The sequence below is a fragment of the Scomber japonicus genome, chromosome 8 (assembly GCF_027409825.1).
Source record: "Scomber japonicus isolate fScoJap1 chromosome 8, fScoJap1.pri, whole genome shotgun sequence".
NCBI classification, from domain to species: Eukaryota; Metazoa; Chordata; class Actinopteri; order Scombriformes; family Scombridae; genus Scomber; species Scomber japonicus.
The window spans coordinates 34583941-34606015 of record NC_070585.1 but is presented as its reverse complement, the minus strand read 5'-3'; the positions used below and the strand labels follow the sequence as shown (position 1 = coordinate 34606015).

The following is a 22075-nucleotide window of genomic DNA, read 5'->3' as shown; positions in this document are numbered from 1 at the left end:
TACAGACCAGTACACACCAGTACAGACAGTACAGACCAGTACACACCAGTACAGACCAGTACACACCGTACAGACCAGTACACACCAGTACAGACCAGTACAGACCAGTACCACCACTACAGACCCAGTACACACCAGTACACACCAGTACAGACCAGTACACACCAGTACAGACCAGTACACACCAGTACACACCAGTACAGACCAGTACAGACCAGTACAGACCAGTACACACCAGTACAGACCAGTACAGACCAGTACACACCATTACACACCAGTACACACCAGTACAGACCAGTACAGACCAGTACACACCAGTACACACCAGTACAGACCCAGTACAGACAGTACACCAGTACACACCAGTACACACCAGTACACACAGTACAGACCAGTACAGACCAGTACACACCAGTCCACCAGTACAGACCAGTACACACCAGTACACACCAGTACACACCAGTACACACCAGTACACACCACTACAGACCAGTACACACCAGTACACACCAGTACAGACCAGTTTCTCTTGGAGGGAAAATAATAAATATTTCCTGTTTATTATTCAGACTGTGTGTGTGTGTGTGTGTGTGTGTGTGTGTGTGTGTGTGTGTGTGTGTGTGTAGTACTATGTGTGTACTAGGTGTGTATTGTGTGTAGTAGTGTGTAGTAGTGTGTAGTAGTGTGTAGTAGTGTGTAGTAGTGTGTAGTTGTGTGTAGTACTATGTGTGTATTATTTGCGGTATCGGGACAGGAAGCCGGCCGGCAGGGTTAGTTGTGTAATGTGTGTATTAGTGTGTAGTGGTGTGTAGTACTAGGTGTGTAGTACTAGGTGTGTATTGTGTGTATTATTTGGAGTGTCGGGACAGGAAGCCGCCAGCAGGTCTTATACGGAGTCTCACTTCGCTGGTTTCTCAGTTCAGATTTTGTGAACAACGAAGATCGAAGAAATAAATTATGAACGAGTCCAACGAGGCTGGAGGAGAACCAGTACAGGGCCATGGACTGGGGGGGGAGGGGGGGGGGGGAGGAGAGGGGGGGGGGGGAGGGGAGAGAGAGGGGGAGGAGAGGGGGGGAGGAGAGGGGGGGAGAGGGGAGAGAGAGGAGAGAGAGGGGAGGGAGGGGGGGATGGAGGAGAGAGGGGAGGGGCAGAGAGAGGGGGGGGGGTGGAGGAGAGGGGGGGGAGAGGGGAGAGGAGAGAGAGGGGAGGTGAGAGAGAAGGAGAGAGAGGGGAGGGAGGGGGGAGACAGAGAGAGGGGGGGGAGAGAGAGAGAGGGGGGGGAGAGAGAGAGAGGGGGAGGGGGGAGGGGGGAGAGAGAGAGGGGGGGGAGGGGAGAGAGAGAGAGGGGGGGAGAGAGAGAGGAGAGTGAGGGGAGGGAGGGGGGAGACAGAGAGAGGGGGGGGAGAGAGAGAGAGGGGGAGGGGGGAGGGGGGGAGAGAAGAGAGGGGGGGGAGGGGGAGAGAGAGAGAGGGGGGGGAGAGAGAGAGGAGAGAGAGGGGAGGGAGGGGGGAGACAGAGAGAGGGGGGGGGAGAGAGAGAGAGGGGGGGGAGAGAGAGAGGGGGGGGAGAGAGAGAGAGGGGGAGGGGGGGAGGGGGGGAGAGAGAGAGAGGGGGAGGGGGGAGGGGGGGAGAGAGAGAGGGGGGGAGGGGGAGAGAGAGAGAGGGGGTTAGTCAGTGTTTATGTTAAAACTTCAAGTTTAAGCTAAGTTGAGACAGAAAACTGCTCCTCCTCACCCTGCACCTCCTCCCCACTCTGCTCTCACCCTGCTCCTCACCCTGCACCTCCTCACCCTGCTCCTCACCCTGCTCCTCACCCTCCTCCTCCTCCCCACTCTGCTCCTCACCCTGCTCCTCACCCTGCACCTCCTCACCCTGCACCTCCTCACCCTGCACCTCCTCACCCTGCTCCTCACCCTCCTCCTCCTCCCCACTCTGCTCCTCACCGTGCACCTCCTCACCCTGCACCTCCTCACCCTCCTCCTCACCCTGCACCTCCTCCCCACTCTGCTCCTCACCCTGCTCCTCACCCTGCACCTCCTCACCCTGCTCCTCACCCTCCTCCTCCTCACCCTGCCCCTCACCCTCCTCCTCCTCACCCTCCTCCTCCTCACCCTGCACCTCCTCACCCTGCTCCACACCCTGCACCTCCTCCTCCTCACCCTGCACCTCCTCACCCTGCTCCTCCTCCTCACTTTGCTCCTCCTCCTCACCCTGCTCCTCCTCACTCTGCTCCTCTCCTCACCCTGCTCCTCCCCCTCACTCTCCTCCTCACCTGCTCCTCCTCCTCACTCTGCTCCTCCTCACCCTGCTCCTCCTCCTCACTCTGCTCCTCCTCCTCACCCTGCTCCTCCTCCTCCTCACCCTGCTCCTCCTCACCCTGCTCCTCCTCCTCACTCTGCTCCTCCTCACCCTGCTCCTCCTCCTCACTCTGCTCCTCACCCTGCTCCTCCTCACTCTGCTCCTCCTCCTCACCCTCACCCTGCTCCTCCTCACTCTGCTCCTCCTCCCTCACTCTGCTCCTCACCCTGCTCCTCCTCACCCTGCTCCTCCTCCTCACCCTCCCTCCTCACCCTGCTCCTCCTCACCCTGCTCCTCCTCCTCACTCTGCTCCTCCTCCTCACTCTGCTCCTCACCCTGCTCCTCCTCCTCACCCTGCTCCTCCTCCTCACTCTGCTCCTCAACCTGCTCCTCCTCACTCTGCTCCTCCTCCTCACCCTCACCCTGCTCCTCCTCACTCTGCTCCTCCTCCTCACTCTGCTCCTCACCCTGCTCCTCCTCACTCTGCTCCTCCTCACCCTCCTCCTCCTCACCCTCACTCTGCACCTCCTCACCCTCCTGCACTCTGCACCTCCTCACCCTCCTCACTCTCCTCACTCTGCACCTCCTCACACCTCCTCACTCTGCACCTCCTCACCCTCCTCACTCTACACCTCCTCACCCTCCTCACTCTGCACCTCCTCACCCTCCCTCACTCTGCACCTCCTCACCCTCCTCACTCTCCTCACTCTGCACCTCCTCACCCTCCTCACTCTGCACCTCCTCACCCTCCTCACTCTACACCTCCTCACCCTCCTCACTCTACACCTCCTCACCCTCCTCACTCTGCACCTCCTCACCCTCCTCACTCTACACTCCTCACCTCCTCACTCTGCACCTCCTCAATCTACACCTCCTCACTCTACACCTCCTCACCCTGCTCCTCACCCTCCTCCTCACCTGCACCTCCTCATTCTACACCTCCTCACCCTCCTCACTCTGCTCCTCACCCTCCTCCTCACCCTGCACCTCCTCACCCTCCTCCTCCCCACTCTGCTCCTCCTCACCCTCCTCCTCACCCTGCTCCTCTTCACTCTGCTCCTCACCCTCCTCCTCACCCTTAACCTCCCACTCTGCACCTCCTCACCCTGCTCTTCCTCACTCTGCTCTCATGGCACTCATCTCCTCTCACCCTGCTCCTCCTCACTCTGTCCTCCTCCTCCCCCTGCACCTCTTCACTCTGCTCCTCACCCTGCTCCTCCTCACTCTGCTCCTCCTCACTCGTCTCCTCCTCACTCTGCACCCTCCTCACTCTGCACCTCCTCACTCTGCTCCTCCTCACCTGCTCCTCCTCCTCACTCTACACCTCCTCACTCTGCTCCTCCTCCTCACCCTGCTCCTCCTCACCTACACCTCCTCACTCTGCTCCTCCTCCTCACCCTGCTCCTCCTCACTCGCACCTCTTCACCCTCCTCCCTCCTCCCACCTCCTCTCACCCTCCTCCCTACTCTACTCCTCCTCACCCTGCACCTCCTCACCCTCCTCCTCACCCTCCTCCCTACTCTCTACTCCTCCTCACCCTGCACCTCCTCACTCTCGTCCCTCCTCCACTCTCTGCTCCTCACCCTGCTCCTCCTCACTCTGCTCCTCACCCTGCTCCTCCTCACTCTGCTCCTCACCCTGCTCCTCCTCACTCTGCTCCTCCTCCTCACCCTGCTCCTCCCCACTCGTCTCCTCCTCCTGGAGGAGGTGTGGACTCACCGAGGGGACGGAGGCAGCGATGGGAATCATCAGCCACTGAGAATCCTCTGATCACGTTCGTCATTAACTTCTGAAGACGAGACGGATTCGACCGCTGCAGAGAAAACACCTGAAGAAGAAGAAGAGACACACCTGAGGACACACACCTGAGGACACACACACCTGGGGACACACACACACCTGAGGACACACACACACCTGAGGACACACACCTGAGGACACACACACCTGAGGACACACACACACCTGAGGACACACCTGAGGACACACACACCTGAGGACACACACACACCTGAGGACACACACACACCTGAGGACACACCTGAGGACACACACACCTGAGGACACACACACACCTGAGGACACACACACACCTGAGGACACACACACACCTGAGGACACACCTGAGGACACACACACACCTGAGGACACACACCTGAGGACACACACCTGAGGACACACACACCTGGGGACACACACACCTGAGGACACACACACACACACACACACACACACACACACACACACACACACCTGAGGACACACACCTGAGGACACACACACACCTGCGGACACACACACCTGAGGGACACACACACCTGGGGACACACCTGAGGACACACACACCTGAGGACACACACACCTGAGGACACACCTGAGGGCACACACACACACACCTGAGGACACACACCTGAGGACACACCTGAGGACACACACACACACACCTGAGGACACACCTGAGGACACACACACACCTGAGGACACACACACACACCTGAAGAAGAAGAAGAGGACACACCTGAGGACACACACACCTGAGGACACACACACACACACACCTGAGGACACACACACCTGAGGACACACACACACACACACTGAGGACACACACACCTGAGGACACACACACACCTGAGGACATACACACACACACACACACACACCTGAGGACATACACACACACACACACACACACACACACACACACCTGAGGACACACACACACACACCTGAGGACACACACTGAGGACACACACACACACCTGAGGACACACACACCTGAGGACACACACACACCTGAGGACACACACACCTGAGGGACACACACCCGAGGACACACACACACCTGAGGACAAACACACCTGAGGACACACACACCTGAGGACACACACACACACACCTGAGGGACACACACACACCTGAGGACACACACCCACACACCTGAGGACACACACACACACACACACACCTGAGGACACACACACACCTGAGGACACACACACCTGAGGACACACACACACCTGAGGACACACACACACACCTGAGGACACACACACACACCTGAGACACACACACCTGAGGACACACACACACCTGAGGACACACACACACACACCTGAGGACACACACACACACCTGAGGACACACACACCTGAGGACACACACACACCTGAGGACACACACACCTACCTGAGGGACACACACACACCTGAGGACACACACACCTGAGGACACACACACACCTGAGGACACACACACCTACCTGAGGGACACACACACACCTGAGGACACACACACACACCTGAGGGACACACACACACCTGAGACACACACACACACACCTGAGGACACACACACACACACACACACCTGAGGACACACACACACACACACACACCTGAGGACACACACACACCTGAGGACACACACACACCTGAGGACACACACACCTGAGGACACACACACACACCTGAGGACACACACACCTGAGGACACACACACACCTGAGGACACACACACACACACCTGAGGACACACACACACACCTGAGGACACACACACCTGAGGACACACACACACCTGAGGACACACACACCTACCTGAGGGACACACACACACCTGAGACACACACACACACCTGAGGGACACACACACACCTGAGGACACACACACCTGAGGACACACACACACACACACCTGAGGACACACACACACACACACACACACCTGAGGACACACACACCTGGAGGACACACACACACACACACACAACACACCTGAGGACACACACACCTGAGGACACACACACACACACACACACACACCTGAGGACACACACACCTGAGGGACACACACACACACACCTGAGGACACACACACCTGAGGACACACACACACACACACACCTGAGGACACACACACACACACACACCTGAGACACACACACACACACACACACCACACACACACACACACACACACACACACACACACACACACACACCTACCTGGACTATGAGCAGGTTGGTGAGGCCCAGCAGGACCGGGAGGGTCCAGGTAGAATCCGGTTCACTGAGGTCCGAAAACCACAAAACGCCTCCCGAAGCAAGACCTGCAACCGGTTTCTGTTAGATTCTGGATCCAGTCTAGACCGGTCCAGACTAGACCGGTCTAGACTGGATCCAGACTGGTCCAGACTCACTAGACTGGTCTAGACCGGTCCAGACTGGTCCAGACTGGTCCAGACTGATCCAGACTGGTCCAGACTCACTAGACTGGTCCAGACTGGTCCAGACTGATCCAGACTGGTCCAGACTGATCCAGACTGATCTAGAATGATCCAGACTGGTCCAGACTGATCCAGACTGGTCCAGACTGATCCAGACTGATCTAGAATGATCCAGACTGGTTCAGACTGATCCAGACTGATCCAGACTGATCTAGAATGATCCAGACTGGTTCAGACTGGTTCAGACTGGTCCAGACTGATCCAGACTGATCCAGACTGGTCCCAGACTGGTCCAGACTGGTCCAGAATGGTTCAGACTGGTTCAGACTGGTCTAGAATGATCCAGACTGGTCCAGACTGGTCCAGAATGGTTCAGACTGGTTCAGACTGGTCTAGAATGATCCAGACTGGTCCAGACTGGTCCAGAATGGTTCAGACTGGTTCAGAATGGTCTAGAATGATCCAGACTGGCCCAGACTGATCCAGACTGATCCAGACTGGTCCAGACTGATCCAGACTGGTCCAGACTGGTCCAGACTGGTCTAGAATGATCCAGACTGGTTCAGACTGGTCTAGATGATCCAGACTGTCCAGACTGGTCTAGAATGATCCAGACTGGTCCAGACTGGTCCAGACTGGTCTAGAATGATCCAGACTGGTCTAGAATGATCCAGACTGGTTCAGACTGGTCCAGACTGGTCTAGAATGATCCAGACTGGTCCAGACTGTCTAGAATGGTCCAGACTCACCAGACTGATCCAGAATGATCAGACTGGTCTAGAATGATCCAGACTCACCAGACTGATCCAGACTCAGGTTCCGGAGGGCCAGGAGATGCTGATCCAGAGGGGCAGCTGGACCCAGACCAGCAGACTGGCTTTGACCGGGTGGCAGTTGTCCCGGACGTAGAGCTGGGACACGATGCGGCGCAGGTTCTTCTGGAACTGGAACCTGGAGACAGGGTCAAAGGTCAAGGGTCAGGGGTCAGTAAGGGTCAGTAAGGGTCATTAAGGGACATTAAGGGTTCATTAAGGGTTCATTAAAGGTCATTAAGGTCATTAAGGGGTCATTAAGGGGGTCAGGGGTCATTAAGGGTCAGTAAGGATCATTAAGGGTCAGTAAGGGGTCAGTAAGGGTCAGTAAGGGGTCATTAAGGGTCAGTAAGGGGTCAGTAAGGGGTCAGTAAGGGTCAGTAAGGGTCATTAAGGGACATTAAGGGTTCATTAAGGGTTCATTAAAGGTCATTAAAGGTCATTAAGGGGTCAGGGGTCAGTAAGGGTCAGTAAGGGTCAGTAAGGGGTCAGTAAGGGTCATTAAGGGGTCATTAAGGGTCAGTAAGGGTCAGTAAGGGGTCATTAAGGGTCAATAAGGGTCATTAAGGGTCAGTAAGGGTCAATAAGGGTCATTAAGGGTCATTAAGGGTCAGTAAGGGCCAGTAAGGGTCATTAAGGGGTCAGTAAGGGTCAGTAAGGGTCAATAAGGGTCAGTAAGGGTCAGTAAGGGTCAGTAAGGGTCATTAAGGGTCATTAAGGGTCAGTAAGGGTCAATAAGGGTCAGTAAGGGTCATTAAGGGTCAGTAAGGGTCATTAAGGGTCAGTAAGGGTCAGTAAGGGTCATTAAGGGTCAGTAAGGGTCAGTAAGGGTCAGTAAGGGGTCAGTAAGGGTCATTAAGGGTCAGTAAGGATCATTAAGGGTCAGTAAGGGGTCAGTAAGGGTCAGTAAGGGGTCAGTAAGGGTCAGTAAGGGTCAGTAAGGATCATTAAGGGTCAGTAAGGATCATTAAGGGTCAGTAAGGGGTCAGTAAGGGTCAGTAAGGGGTCAGTAAGGGGTCAGTAAGGGTCAGTAAGGATCATTAAGGGTCATTAAGGGTCATTAAGGGTCAGTAAGGGGTCAGTAAGGGTCAGTAAGGGTCAGTAAGGATCATTAAGGGTCAGTAAGGGTCATTAAGGGGTCAATAAGGGGTCATTAAGGGTCAGTAAGGGGTCATTAAGGGGTCATTAAGGGTCAGTAAGGGGTCAGTAAGGGGTCGTTAAGGGTCAGTAAGGGTCATTAAGGGTCAGGGGTCAGTAAGGGTCATTAAGGGTCAGTAAGGGTCATTAAGGGTCAGTAAGGGTCATTAAGGGTCAGGGGTCAGTAAGGGTCATTAAGGGTCAGTAAGGGGTCAGTAAGGGGTCATTAAGGGTCAGTAAGGGTCATTAAGGGTCAGTAAGGGTCATTAAGGGGTCAATAAGGGGTCATTAAGGGTCAGTAAGGGGTCATTAAGGGGTCATTAAGGGTCAGTAAGGGGTCAGTAAGGGGTCGTTAAGGGTCAGTAAGGGTCATTAAGGGTCAGGGGTCAGTAAGGGTCATTAAGGGTCATTAAGGGTCAGGGGTCAGTAAGGGGTCATTAAGGGTCATTTAGGGTCCATGAGGGTCAGTGAGGGTCAGTAAGGGTCATTAAGGGTCATTAAGGGTCAGTAAGGGTCATTAAGGGTCAGGGATCAGTAAGGGGTCATTAAGGGTCAGTAAGGGTCAGTAAGGGTCAGGGGTCAGTAAGGGTCAGGGGTCATTAAGGGTCATTAAGGGTCATTAAGGGTCAGGTTACCGGCTCTGCTTCTCGGTCCAGTTTTTCTCTCGAGCTCGGACTGACACTTCGTATCGGAGCCTCTTCGCCAGCTCCGAGATCTCCGACTGCAGCGACTCCACCTGCACGTTACCATAGAGGTTACTATGGTTACCTGGAGGTTACTATGGTTACCTGGAGGTTACTATGGTTACCATAGAGGTTACTATGGACCAAAGTACTGTACAGAAGAATAAATAAAAGATGACATGAGGAATAAAATTACATATAATCAGACCTGAGGCGGATCAGCTGACCCGAGGCGGAGCAGCTGACCCGAGGCGGATCAGCTGACCCGAGGCGGAGCAGCTGACCCGAGGCGGATCAGCTGACCCGAGGCGGATCAGCTGACCCGAGGCGGAGCAGCTGACCCGAGGCGGATCAGCTGACCCGAGGCGGATCAGCTGACCCGAGGCGGAGCAGCTGACCCGAGGCGGATCAGCTGACGCGAGGCGGAGCAGCTGACCCGAGGCGGATCAGCTGACCTGAGGCGGATCAGCTGACCTGAGGCTCCACCCCCAGCAGCGTAGAGCGGGGCCAGACCATTTAAAGATTTAAAAGCAAATAAAAAGACGTTGACTTTATTTTATTGTTTTTATTTTATTATTATTTTTCTCATGTTTTATGTCTTTTAATTTATTTCATTTGTATTTTACATGTAATGTTATTCCTCATGTGAGCCGTCACGTCTGTAGCTGCAGACGCAGACTCACCTTGGAGATGATGACCATCTGGTAGGCGGCGAGCGGCAGAGTGACGAGCGTCCTGACAGACAGCGTGCCGGCCACGATGCTCAGCCACCACGGCAGACCGCTCACTTGCTGCAGGTTAACCAGGAAGTCTTCGGCCAGGTGCACCGGCGCAGAGTCTACCGCGCTGCCGTACCAACCGGTACCAACAGGTGTCGCAGCATCTCCACCACCTGACACCGAGCGCACAGGTGACCTGAGGCCACAGCTGTGAGGAACGATCCTCCTGACCAACGCAGCAGAGCAGACACGTCGTCCTGACAGCTGCAGGACACGATACCCCCCGACTCTGAGCATGGTGCCCCCCCCTCCTGACACGAAGAAGAGCAATTCACAAGTAAACTGTAACACCTGGTTACTACACCTAAAACAGCTGGTTACCTCACCTAAAACAGCTGGTTACCTCACCTAAAACAGCTGGTTACTACACCTAAAACAGCTGGTTACCTCACCTAAAACAGCTGGTTACTTCACCTAAAACAGCTGGTTACCTCACCTAAAACAGCTGGTTACCTAACCTAAAACAGCTGGTTACCTCACCTAAAACAGCTGGTTACTACACCTAAAACAGCTGGTTACCTGACCTAAAACAGCTGGTTACCTCACCTAAAACAGCTGGTTACCTCACCTAAAACAGCTGGTTACCTCACCTAAAACAGCTGGTTACTTCACCTAAAACAGCTGGTTACCTGACCTAAAACAGCTGGTTACTTCACCTAAAACAGCTGGTTACCTGACCTAAAACAGCTGGTTACCTCACCTAAAACAGCTGGTTACCTCACCTAAAACAGCTGGTTACTTCACCTAAAACAGCTGGTTACCTCACCTAAAACAGCTGGTTACTTCACCTAAAACAGCTGGTTACCTCACCTAAAACAGCTGGTTACCTCACCTAAAACAGCTGGTTACTTCACCTAAAACAGCTGGTTACCTCACCAAAAACAGCTGGTTACTTCACCTAAAACAGCTGGTTACCTCACCTAAAACAGCTGGTTACCTCACCTAAAACAGCTGGTTACCTCACCTAAAACAGCTGGTTACCTGACTTAAAACAGCTGGTTACCTGACTTAAAACAGCTGGTTACTACACCTAAAACAGCTGGTTACTTCACCTAAAACAGCTGGTTACCTCACCTAAAACAGCTGGTTACTACACCTAAAACAGCTGGTTACCTCACCTAAAACAGCTGGTTACTTCACCTAAAACAGCTGGTTACTACACCTAAAACAGCTGGTTACTTCACTTAAAACAGCTGGTTACTACACCTAAAACAGCTGGTTACTTCACTTAAAACAGCTGGTTACTTCACCTAAAACAGCTGGTTACTTCACTTAAAACAGCTGGTTACCTGACCTAAAACAGCTGGTTACCTGACCTAAAACAGCTGGTTACCTCACCTAAAACAGCTGGTTACCTGACCTAAAACAGCTGCTTACTTCACCTAAAACAGCTGGTTACTACACCTAAAACAGCTGGTTACCTCACCTAAAACAGCTGGTTACCTGACCTAAAACAGCTGGTTACTTCACCTAAAACAGCTGGTTACTTCACCTAAAACAGCTGGTTACTACACCTAAAACAGCTGGTTACCTGACCTAAAACAGCTGCTTACTTCACCTAAAACAGCTGGTTACTACACCTAAAACAGCTGGTTACCTCACCTAAAACAGCTGGTTACTACACCTAAAACAGCTGGTTACTTCACCTAAAACAGCTGGTTACTACACCTAAAACAGCTGGTTACCTCACCTAAAACAGCTGGTTACTACACCTAAAACAGCTGGTTGCTACACCTAAAACAGCTGGTTACCTCACCTAAAACAGCTGGTTGCTACACCTAAAACAGCTGGTTACTACACCTAAAACAGCTGGTTACTTCACCTAAAACAGCTGGTTGCTACACCTAAAACAGCTGGTTACCTCACCTAAAACAGCTGGTTACTTCACCTAAAACAGCTGGTTGCTACACCTAAAACAGCTGGTTACTTCACCTAAAACAGCTGGTTACTTCACCTAAAACAGCTGGTTGCTACACCTAAAACAGCTGGTTACTTCACCTAAAACAGCTGGTTACCTCACCTAAAACAGCTGGTTACTACACCTAAAACAGCTGGTTACCTCACCTAAAACAGCTGGTTACTACACCTAAAAACAGCTGGTTACTTCACCTAAAACAGCTGGTTACTATTATGGGATGGAATCTGCTAGTAGAGTATATTAAAGCACTTATTCTATATGTGGTTTAATATGTTTATGTTTATGTTATTATAACAGCACGTGCAGCTAATTGTGACCCAGATCTGCCATCCGGGAACCCGGATCAGAGGGTTACGGTTTAAATATATTATAACACCTGCACGCGCTGCTCAGTATAACAGTGGCACGCGCTGCTCAGTATAACAGTCGCACGCGCTGCTCAGTATAACACCTGCACGCGCTGATCAGTATAATAGCCGCACGCGCGGCCATTAACTTACCTAAGTGACGTCAGCAGCCGGGGTCACCTGTTCTCGGGGCTCGAGCTGATCACTTCACCTTCGTCCCTCCATAACCGGCAGCGTCCCGGTAATGTGACGTCACACTGTTTACCGCCGCGGCGTCACGGTAATGTGACGTCACGAAACGGAAATAATCCTAACCCTTCACAATAAAATAAATACAGAACGTTATTAAAGACAAATATTTAGATTTATTTTGTAGGGTCAGTGCAGCCGGAAGTGACAAACTACAACAGCAGCCTGTTCAGGAGGGTTAGTGTGAGTCTTTGAACATCATGAAGATGTTTTCAGTGTTTTTCATGATGTCTGAATAAAATGTGTAAAGTCAGCAGACTCTCAGGGAGTTTTAGACTCTTCATTTATATCTTTCAACACATTTTCCTTCTTTATTCTCTTTTGTCTTATTTCAGTCTGCTGTGTTTCTGCTTCATTCTTTTAAATTCCTGTTTAAATAACTAATAATGGATTCTGGCAGCCGAACCCGACCAGCTGCCACAGGAGGAAGTGAAGTCATGAGTTTCTTGTGTTACTGATTAATTACTTTTACAATAAATAATAAATAATATGTAATCAGTAATTAATTACAAACTTCAAGTAACTTGCCCAACACTGATTGTTGTCACTTTAACGTGTTTAATGGATGTCTGGGTTGTCATGGTTACACAATAACTATGATAACAATGTTAACACAATGATCTCTACATGTCTCAGAACAACCAAACCCTAACCCCCCAACCCTAACCCCCCCAACCCTAACCCTAACCCCCCCAACCCTAACCCCCCCCAACCCCAACCCCTAACCCTAACCCCCCCCCAACCCTAACCCCCCAACCCTAACCCCCCCCAACCCCAACCCCTAACCCTAACCCCCCCCCAACCCTAACCCCCCCGAAACCCTAACCCTAACCCCCCCAACCCTAAACCCCCCCAACCCTAACCCAACCCCTAACCCTAACCCAACCCCTAACCCTAACCCTAACCCCCCCAACCCTAACCCAACCCCTAACCCTAACCCAAGGAAGCTCCTTGAATCCTTGAATCCTGGAGTTCTTGTATCGTGTCCTAACAGGAGCAGTGTGAGATCTCTCTGAGCTGGGTTCGGGTTCGGGTTCGGGTTCTCCAGGGTTCTCCAGGGTTCTCCAGGGTTCTCCAGGGTTGGGATGATTTTAGGAACAGCTGACGTCATGTGAGACAGAAAACTGTTCAAACAGAAAACTGCTGCAGATTTTATTATAATTAAACTTTTATTAAACTTAGCTTTTTATAAAAGTCAATCATCAGTTCAGCCTTCATATGTTTAATACACACACACACACACACACACACACACACACACACACATACACACACACACACACACACACACACACACACACACACACACACACATACACACACACACACACACACACACACACACACACACACACACACACACACACACACATACACACACACAAACACACACACACACACACACACACATATACACACACACATATACACACATCATTTTTTTGCAGTCACATGATCAGTTTATTGATAACATGTTTGAGTGACAGCTCACATTGCCCCCCCTCACATTGCCCCCCCTCACATTGCCCCCCCTCACATTGCCCCTCCCTCACATTGCCCCCCCTCACATTGCCCCTCCCTCACATTGCCCCCCCTTCACATTGCCCCCCCTCACATTGCCCCCCCTCACATTGCCCCCCCTCACATTGCCCCCCCTCCTTACGCTGGCTGGTGATGGACAGCAGGGTGACCTTTGACCTGAGTCCTGATGATGATGAATTGTGTCCCTGAGAGGATGGTTTGTCCTCGGCGTCGCCGTGGCAACACAGATCTCCTGCGTCGCCGTGGCAACACAGAGCGGCTGCTGCTTTGATCCTGAACTCGGTGGAAATGTAGTAGAAGATGAACGGGTCGATGCAGCTGTTGAAGGCGCTAACCGCTAAGCTAACCATATACGGCACGTAGAGGTCCTCGCCGTCTCCGTCCAGCGAGCTGTCGGCGTACGTGAGGAGGAGGAGGATGTTGCTAGGCAACAGACAGACGACGAACACCACCAGCACCAGGACCGTCGCTTGGACGGAGTGACGGTAGCGCCTCCCCCCGGCCGCCAGGGTGCGCAGCACGGAGCCGTGGCAGAACAGGATCCCGCCGAAGGGCAGCAGGAAGCAGACGGAGAACAAGGTGACGAAGTACGGCAGGAAGTAGTTCTCCTGCTCGTCCTGCGGCAGCGCGTCGTGGCACGTGGTGATCTGCAGCTCGTCCAGGAAGTAGGTCTGCCGCGACGCCAGCAGCGGCAGCGCGGCCGCCAGGACCACCAACCAGACCGACGCCGACATGTACAGAGACGTCTTCCTGCCGCGGAGCGTCCGGGCTCTGAACGGGTGGACCAGCGCCAGGTAGCGGTCCAGAGCCACCAGCGCCAGGCACCACACCGAGCCGTACATGTTGCCGTAGAACATCGCCGTGACGACGCGGCAGAACGGCTCGCCCAGCTCCCAGCGGTTCCCCCGGAAGTGGTACACGATGCGGAACGGCAGCGCCAGCAGCAGCAGGCAGTCGACGGCGGTGAGGTTGATGAACAACGTCGTGGACGGAAGACGCTTCGTCCTGAACAGCAGAACCCACAGAGACACGGCGTTGGACGGGAGACCCACGCAGAACGCCACCAGGTACAGAACCGGCAGGTAGAACGTGGTGGACGGAGCCTGGATCTGCTGCAGCTGCTGCTCCTTCAGAGTCGTGAAGTTACAGGAAGTCCTCAACCTGAACGCCCGAAGACCTGCAGAGACACAGAGACACAGAGACATGTCCACATGTCCTCTATAATAACATGTCCTCTATAATAACATGTCCTCTATAATAACGGGGGGGGGGGGGGGGGTTAGGGGGGTTAGGGGGGTTAAAGACTTACGGACGGACATGGAGGAACATTCTTCTGCAGGACGAGGAGACGGAGAACAGCTGACAGACGACAGCAGAGAGACAAAAACCAGAGTCCCAACGAATGACCTCATCTTCTTCTTAATATTATTTCTTTTATCATCGGACACAGTTTCTGTTCTTCTTCTTTTTTCTTTTTTCTTCTTCCAGTTTTTCCAGCAGTTCGTTTTCTGTTTTCCTTCCAACTCAGTTTATCAACGTCTGCAGCTCGTCTTCCTCTTCCTCAACCGTCCTCAACCGTCCTCAAACGTCCTCCACAGGAAAACCACCAACCTAAAAACCACTATCCCTAAAAACCACTACCCCTGCAGTACTAATACTACTAATACTGTAGTACTACTACTGCTAGTACTACAGTACTACTACTGCTAGTACTACAGTACTACTACTAGTACTACACTACTACTGGTAGTACTACAGTACTACTACTGCTAGTACTACACTACTACTACTAGTACTACTATACTACTACTACTACTACTAGTACTACTATACTACAGTACTACTACTGCTAGTACTACTATACTACAGTACTACTGCTAGTACTACAGTACTACTACTACTACTAGTACTACTATACTACAGTACTACTGCTAGTACTACAGTACTACTACTACTATACTACTACTACTACTACTAGTACTACTATACTACAGTACTACTACTAGTACTACAGTACTACTGCTAGTACTACAGTACTACTACTAGTACTACAGTACTACTACTAGTACTACAGTACTACTACTACTATACTACTACTACTACTACTAGTACTACTATACTACAGTACTACTACTACTATACTACAGTACTACTACTACTACTACAGTACTACTACTAGTACTACAGTACTACTACTAGTACTACAGTAATACTGCTTGTACTAGTACTACTACTACTAGTACTACAGTACTACTACTAGTACTACAGTACTACTACTAGTACTACAGTACTACTGCAGCAGTTTGTGTTTCTGGTTCTTTTCCTGACGTCTGATCTCTGAGCTGCCGGTGTGGACTTGCCTGTGAATGGAGTCCAGATGTGTGTGTGTGTTTGGGGGGCGGGGCGGGGGGTTAGGAGGGGGGGCGGGGGGTTTAGGGTGTGTGTGTGGGGGGGGTGGGGCCTGACTACTCCTACTCTGTGAGGCACATTTCAGACTAGGCAAGGCAGTTTTATTTATATAGCGCATTTCATACACAATGGCAATTCAATGTGCTTTACATAAAACAGAAAAACATGTAATTTGAGAAACTTAAAACATACAATTAACCCCCACCCCACCCCCCCCCCATAATAAAAACAAAGTATAGAAAAATTGAAAGACATAAATAAAATGATTGCAGCATAAAATAATAAATTAGCTTTAAAATCATTAAAAGGACAAAGAGTGCAAATGAAAGATTAAAATGTAAAGTGCTTTAAAAGAGCTCAATCATAAGCTCAGGAGAAGAGAAATGTTTTTAACCTGGATTTAAAAATGTTCACAGTTGGGGCTGATTTCAGTTCAGCTGGTAGTTTGTTCCAGTTGTGTAAAAGCTGCTTCATCATGTTTAGTTTGAACTCTGGGCTCAACTATCTGACCTGAGTCAGTAGATCTCAGAGCTCTGGGCTCAACTATCTGACCTGAGTCAGTAGATCTCAGAGCTCTGGGCTCAACTATCTGACCTGAGTCAGTAGATCTCAGAGCTCTGGGCTCAACTATCTGACCTGAGTCAGTAGATCTCAGAGCTCTGGGCTCGACTATCTGACCTGAGTCAGTAGATCTCAGAGCTCTGGGCTCAACTATCTGACCTGAGTCAGTAGATCTCAGAGCTCTACTGGGTTTATATTCTACTAACATGTCATTCATGTATTCTGGACCTAAACCATTCAGTGATTTGTAGACCAGTAGCAGAACTTTAAAATCTATTCTATAGCTGACTGGGAGCCAGTGTAAAGACTTTAGAACTGGAGTAATGTGCTCTGATCTCTTTGTTCTGGTTCAAACTGGAGCTGCAGCGTTCTGAATGAGCTGCAGCTGTTCAATGCTTTTTTGTGGGAGTCCAGTCAGAAGACCGTTACAGTAGTCGAGTCTACTTGAGATGAAAGCATGAATCAACTTCTCCTGGTCTGTTTGAGACATAAAACCCTTCACTCTGGATATGTTCTTAAGCTGATAGAAGCTGTTTTGGTGACTGATTTGATGTGACTGCTGAAAGTCAGATCTGAGTCTATCAGCATGCCAAGGTTTCGGACTTGGTCCCTAGTTTTTAGAGAGAGTGACTCCAGATGTTTACTGACAGCAATCCTCTTCTCTTTATTGCCAAAAACAATGACCTCAGTTTCTGATTTAATTAAAGGAAATTTTGGATCATCCAATCAGTGACTTGCTCTAAACAGTGACACAATGACTGTATTGGACTGTAGTCATCTGGGGACAGTGCCAGGTATATCTGTGTGTCATCTGCATAACTGTGATAGTCTACATTACAGTTCTACAGAATTTGACCCAAGGGCAGCATATATAGACTAAACAGAAGGGGTCCAAGAACTGACCCCTGACCCAAGGGCAGCATATATAGACTGAACAGAAGGGGTCCAAGAACTGACCCCTGACCCAAGGGCAGCATATATAGACTGAACAGAAGGGGTCCAAGAACTGACCCCTGAGGAACTCCACATGTCATAGCCACTCGATCAGATTCATAACTTCCAACGGTCACAAAATAACTCCGCTCTTCCAAGTAGGACCTGAACCAGTCTAGGACTGTTCCTCTGAGTCCTGCAAGTAGGACCTGAACCAGTCTAGGACTGTTCCTCTGAGTCCTGCATGTAGGACCTGAACCAGTCTAGGACTGTTCCTCTGAGTCCTCCAAGTAGGACCTGAACCAGTCTAGGACTGTTCCTCTGAGTCCTCCAAGTAGGACCTGAACCAGTCTAGGACTGTTCCTCTGAGTCCTCCAAGTAGGACCTGAACCAGTCTAGGACTGTTCCTCTGAGTCCTCCAAGTAGGACCTGAACCAGTCTAGGACTGTTCCACTGAGTCCTCCAGTAGGACCTGAACCAGTCTAGGACTGTTCCTCTGAGTCCTCCAAGTAGGACCTGAACCAGTCTAGGACTGTTCCTCTGAGTCCTCCAAGTAGGACCTGAACCAGTCTAGGACTGTTCCTCTGAGTCCTCCAAGTAGGACCTGAACCAGTCTAGGACTGTTCCACTGAGTCCTCCAGTAGGACCTGAACCAGTCTAGGACTGTTCCACTGAGTCCTCCAGTAGGACCTGAACCAGTCTAGGACTGTTCCGCTGAGTCCTCCAGTAGGACCTGAACCAGTCTAGGACTGTTCCGCTGAGTCCTCCATGTAGGACCTGAACCAGTCTAGGACTGTTCCACCGAGGCCTGTGATCCACAGTGTCAAACGCAGCACTGAGATCCAACAGGACCAGAACTGACACCTTGCCTGAGTCAGTGTTCAACCTTATGTCAAAAGACTAAAGACTAAAGACTAAAGACTAAAGACTAAAGACCAGTAAATTGGGGAAACTTGGTCCCCTGTGGTGAGAAAGCTGATTCTTGGCTTTGTGGTCCCAAAAAGTGACTAAAGTAAACATGTGTGTGTGTGTGTGTGTGTGTGACAGATTGTAATGACTCCCAATTACTCAGCATGGAGACATATTCAGTGAGTGCATCATCATCGGCCGTGTTGCTCAGATATGAGACATATCAGCTCTGGGGTTACCCAGCTAACCCTAACCCTAACCCATGTCAGCTCTGGGGTTACCCAGCTAACCCTAACCCTAACCCATGTCAGCTCTGGGGTTACCCAGCTAACCCTAACCCATGTCAGCTCTGGGGTTACCCAGCTAACTCTAACCCATGTCAGCTCTGGGGTTACCCAGCTAACTCTAACCCATGTCAGCTCTGGGGTTACCCAGCTAACTCTAACCCATGTCAGCTCTGGGGTTACCCAGCTAACTCTAACCCATGTCAGCTCTGGGGTTACCCAGCTAACTCTAACCCATGTCAGCTCTGGGGTTACCCAGCTAACCCTAACCCATGTCAGCTCTGGGGTTACCCAGCTAACCCTAACCCATGTCAGCTCTGGGGTTACCCAGCTAACAGCCAAATACTGCACTCATCAATGAAACATCATCATCAGATCACAGCAAAACAGCCGCCGGCCCCGAGGCCCTAACCCTAACCCCCCAGCCCCAAACCCTAACCCTAACCCTAACCCTAACCACTGATGCCCCCCCCCCCACATCAAAGTGGTAATCCTCTCAGTGGGAACCATGGATGTGGCTAAAACCTCATTCGAGCAGCTCCAGTCCTTGTTTGAAGAGGCTGGTGAAGACTTCCCGATGCTGTTATCACAATCTCCAGATTAACTTCTCTCCACGCCTCTCCACTATTAATCACTACATAACCCTAACCCTAACCCCCCAGCCCTAACCCCCCAGCCCCAAACCCTAACCCCCCAGCCCCGAGACCCTAACCCTCCACCCACTACATACAACATAACCCTAACCCCCCAGCCCTAACCCCCCAGCCCCGAGGCCCTAACCCTACATCTGTCTTTCTTACCTGGGTCCATAAAACACATAAAACACATAAACTGTGTTCTGGATTAATGGGTTAGGGTTAGGGGGGGGGGGGGGGGGGGGGGGGGGTTAGGGTTAGGGTTAGGTAACGTTTTTCATCCTGAGCTGCAGCGGCGTCTGGTCGATGGTAGAAATCACAGCTTGATGATTATTGGTTGTTTTTTTGGGTTCTTTATTATTTCTTATTATTTATTTCAATGGAAAACCTTTTTTCATCTTTTAACATTAAATCAACAGAAAATCCCCAAAACCCAAAACCTCTTTTATTTTCCAGGGGGGGGGGGGGGGGGGGTAAGCAACGGACCGCATGCCCCCAGGCCAGTGCACCCAATCTTACTTAGGTTTATATCTCTCAGCCTAACCCTAACCCCCCAGCCCCGAGACCCTAATCCCCCAGCCCCGAGCCCTAACCCCCCAGCCCCGAGCCCTAACCCTACTCCCGCCTACGTGGGGGTGCCACTCCTCATGCGTATCAGGTCTGACCCGGTGAACCGGTTCCGGCGAAGCTTCGGGTTCTTGATCTCCTCTGGAATAAAAAACAACTCCTTATAAGGTTTGTTACTTCCACGGAGGCTGAAGCTGCAACAGTTTAGTTTATAGAAGAAGTTTCATCTCAGGGGGGGCGCCGGGGGGGGGGGGGGGTGGTTGAGTGGAGCAGCAGACACCCCCCCCCCCCCCCCACCCCGGCACCCCCCCCGCCCACACTGTAATTTCCTGTCTGTCACATAAAGGCGTCGATGCCAGAACAGATATTAACCTTCTTATATTTTAATATTTAATACTACTGAGACCTGAGTACTACATCTAACCCCCCAGCCCTAACCCTAACCCCCCAGCCCTAACCCTAACCCCCCAGCCCTAACCCCCCAGCCCTAACCCCCCAGCCCTAACCCTAACCCCCCAGCCCTAACCCTAACCCATCTAACCCTAACCCCCCAGCCCTAACCCTAACCCCCCAGCCCTAACCCTAACCCCCCAGCCCTAACCCCCCAGCCCTACCCTAACCCATCTAACCCTAACCCCCCAGCCCTAACCCTAACCCCCCAGCCCTAACCCCCCAGCCCTAACCCTAACCCCCCAGCCCTAACCCCCCAGCCCTAACCACATGTCTGAATGATGACTAGTAAAACATCTTCTATCTTTATTTTCGTGGACGAATGAAGAATTATGATCATCTGACGTCTGAAGCTGTGCTGCTGTTTAAGGACAGGTCAAGGTTAAACATGCAGGGGGGGCTGCAGGGGGGGGGGGGCGCTGTAGGGGGGGCTGCAGGGGGCGCTGCAGGGGGGGGCTGCAGGGGCGCTGCGGGGGGGGGCTGCAGGGGGGGCTGCAGGGGGCGCTGCAGAGGGGGGCTGCAGAGGATGTCCGTCACAGCCAGGAGAGAAACCAGAAGCTTTATTATTATTATAACGTGAACGGGACACTGAGAGGTAGGAGCCAGATCATTCCTGGAACAGTGAAGCTGAAGGGGGGGCTGCAGGGGGGGGCTGCTGCGGGGGGGGGGGGGCTGCAGAGGACACTGAGAAGTCAGAGCCAGATCATTCCTGGAACAGAGAAGCTGGAGAGCAGCTGTGTGACATGAAGCTCCATGTTTGGATAAGAGGAGCAGAAAGTCTTCACAGAGAAACACTCTGATCACGTTTACTGAGAGGACAGGAAGTACTCAACCTTCACAAACAGGAAGTACTCAACCTTCACAAACAGGAAGTACTCAACCTTCACAGACCACATCCAGTCCAGCTGAGCTCCATCACAGCAGCAGCCCTTCAGCTAGCTCACATTAACCCTCATAAATAAAGTTTCAGTCATAAACCGTTCATGCATTTCACTAATTTCACTATTTCCAGAGTTTTTTGCTTTCTCATCTGAGGTTCCTGTGGATCTGGTTCTGGATCAGGAGCTTCTGTGGGTTTTAGATCCTGTGCTGCTGCTCACGCCTGACATCATATTTCTGTAATATTATTGTTGGTACTCTCTCTCCCTCCTCCAGTCGGTTCAGTTTGAGGTTTCTGAGCTGCTCTGTAATGAATGTAATATCAGCAGTTTACCGTAATGACTGTAATATTAGTTTACCGTAATGAATGTAATATCAGCAGTTTACCGTAATGACTGTAATATTAGTAGTTTACCGTAATGAATGTAATATTAGTAGTTTACCGTAATGAATG

The 22075-nt window shown here is 51.5% G+C and overlaps 2 protein-coding genes across 2 annotated transcripts; both read right to left on the bottom strand.

Moving 5' to 3' along the window:
• Nucleotides 1-828: 828 nt before the first annotated feature.
• LOC128362872 (cytochrome c oxidase assembly protein COX18, mitochondrial) lies at nt 829-12442 on the bottom strand. Its single transcript, XM_053323726.1, is given in 9 exon segments — nt 829-1005; nt 4019-4051; nt 4053-4127; nt 6307-6410; nt 7325-7360; nt 7363-7478; nt 9112-9212; nt 9843-10189; nt 12357-12442. Coding segments are annotated over 8 exon segments (975 nt in total). The 5' UTR covers nt 10176-10189; nt 12357-12442.
• Nucleotides 12406-21638, bottom strand: si:ch211-132p1.2 (proteinase-activated receptor 4). Its single transcript, XM_053323725.1, has 6 exons — nt 21553-21638; nt 20355-20486; nt 15304-15353; nt 14116-15171; nt 13391-13524; nt 12406-12513 (listed from the first exon to the last, which is right to left on the bottom strand). The coding sequence occupies exons 1-6, from the start codon at nt 21636-21638 to the stop codon at nt 12406-12408; spliced, it is 1566 nt and encodes a 521-aa protein (XP_053179700.1).
• Between the last annotated feature and the right edge of the window lie 437 nt (nt 21639-22075).

Coding starts and splice junctions, on each gene's coding strand:
- si:ch211-132p1.2 (XM_053323725.1), bottom strand. CDS start 21,638: ATGTGGTCTGTGAAGGTTGAGTACTTCCTGTTTGTGAAGGTTGAGTAC. Junction 15,354..20,354: donor ATGAGGAGTGGCACCCCCAC/GTAGGCGGGAGT, acceptor GTCGTCTGTCAG/CTGTTCTCCGTCTCCTCGTC. Junction 12,514..13,390: donor GATTCAAGGAGCTTCCTTGG/GTTAGGGTTAGG, acceptor GTGAAGGGTTAG/GATTATTTCCGTTTCGTGAC.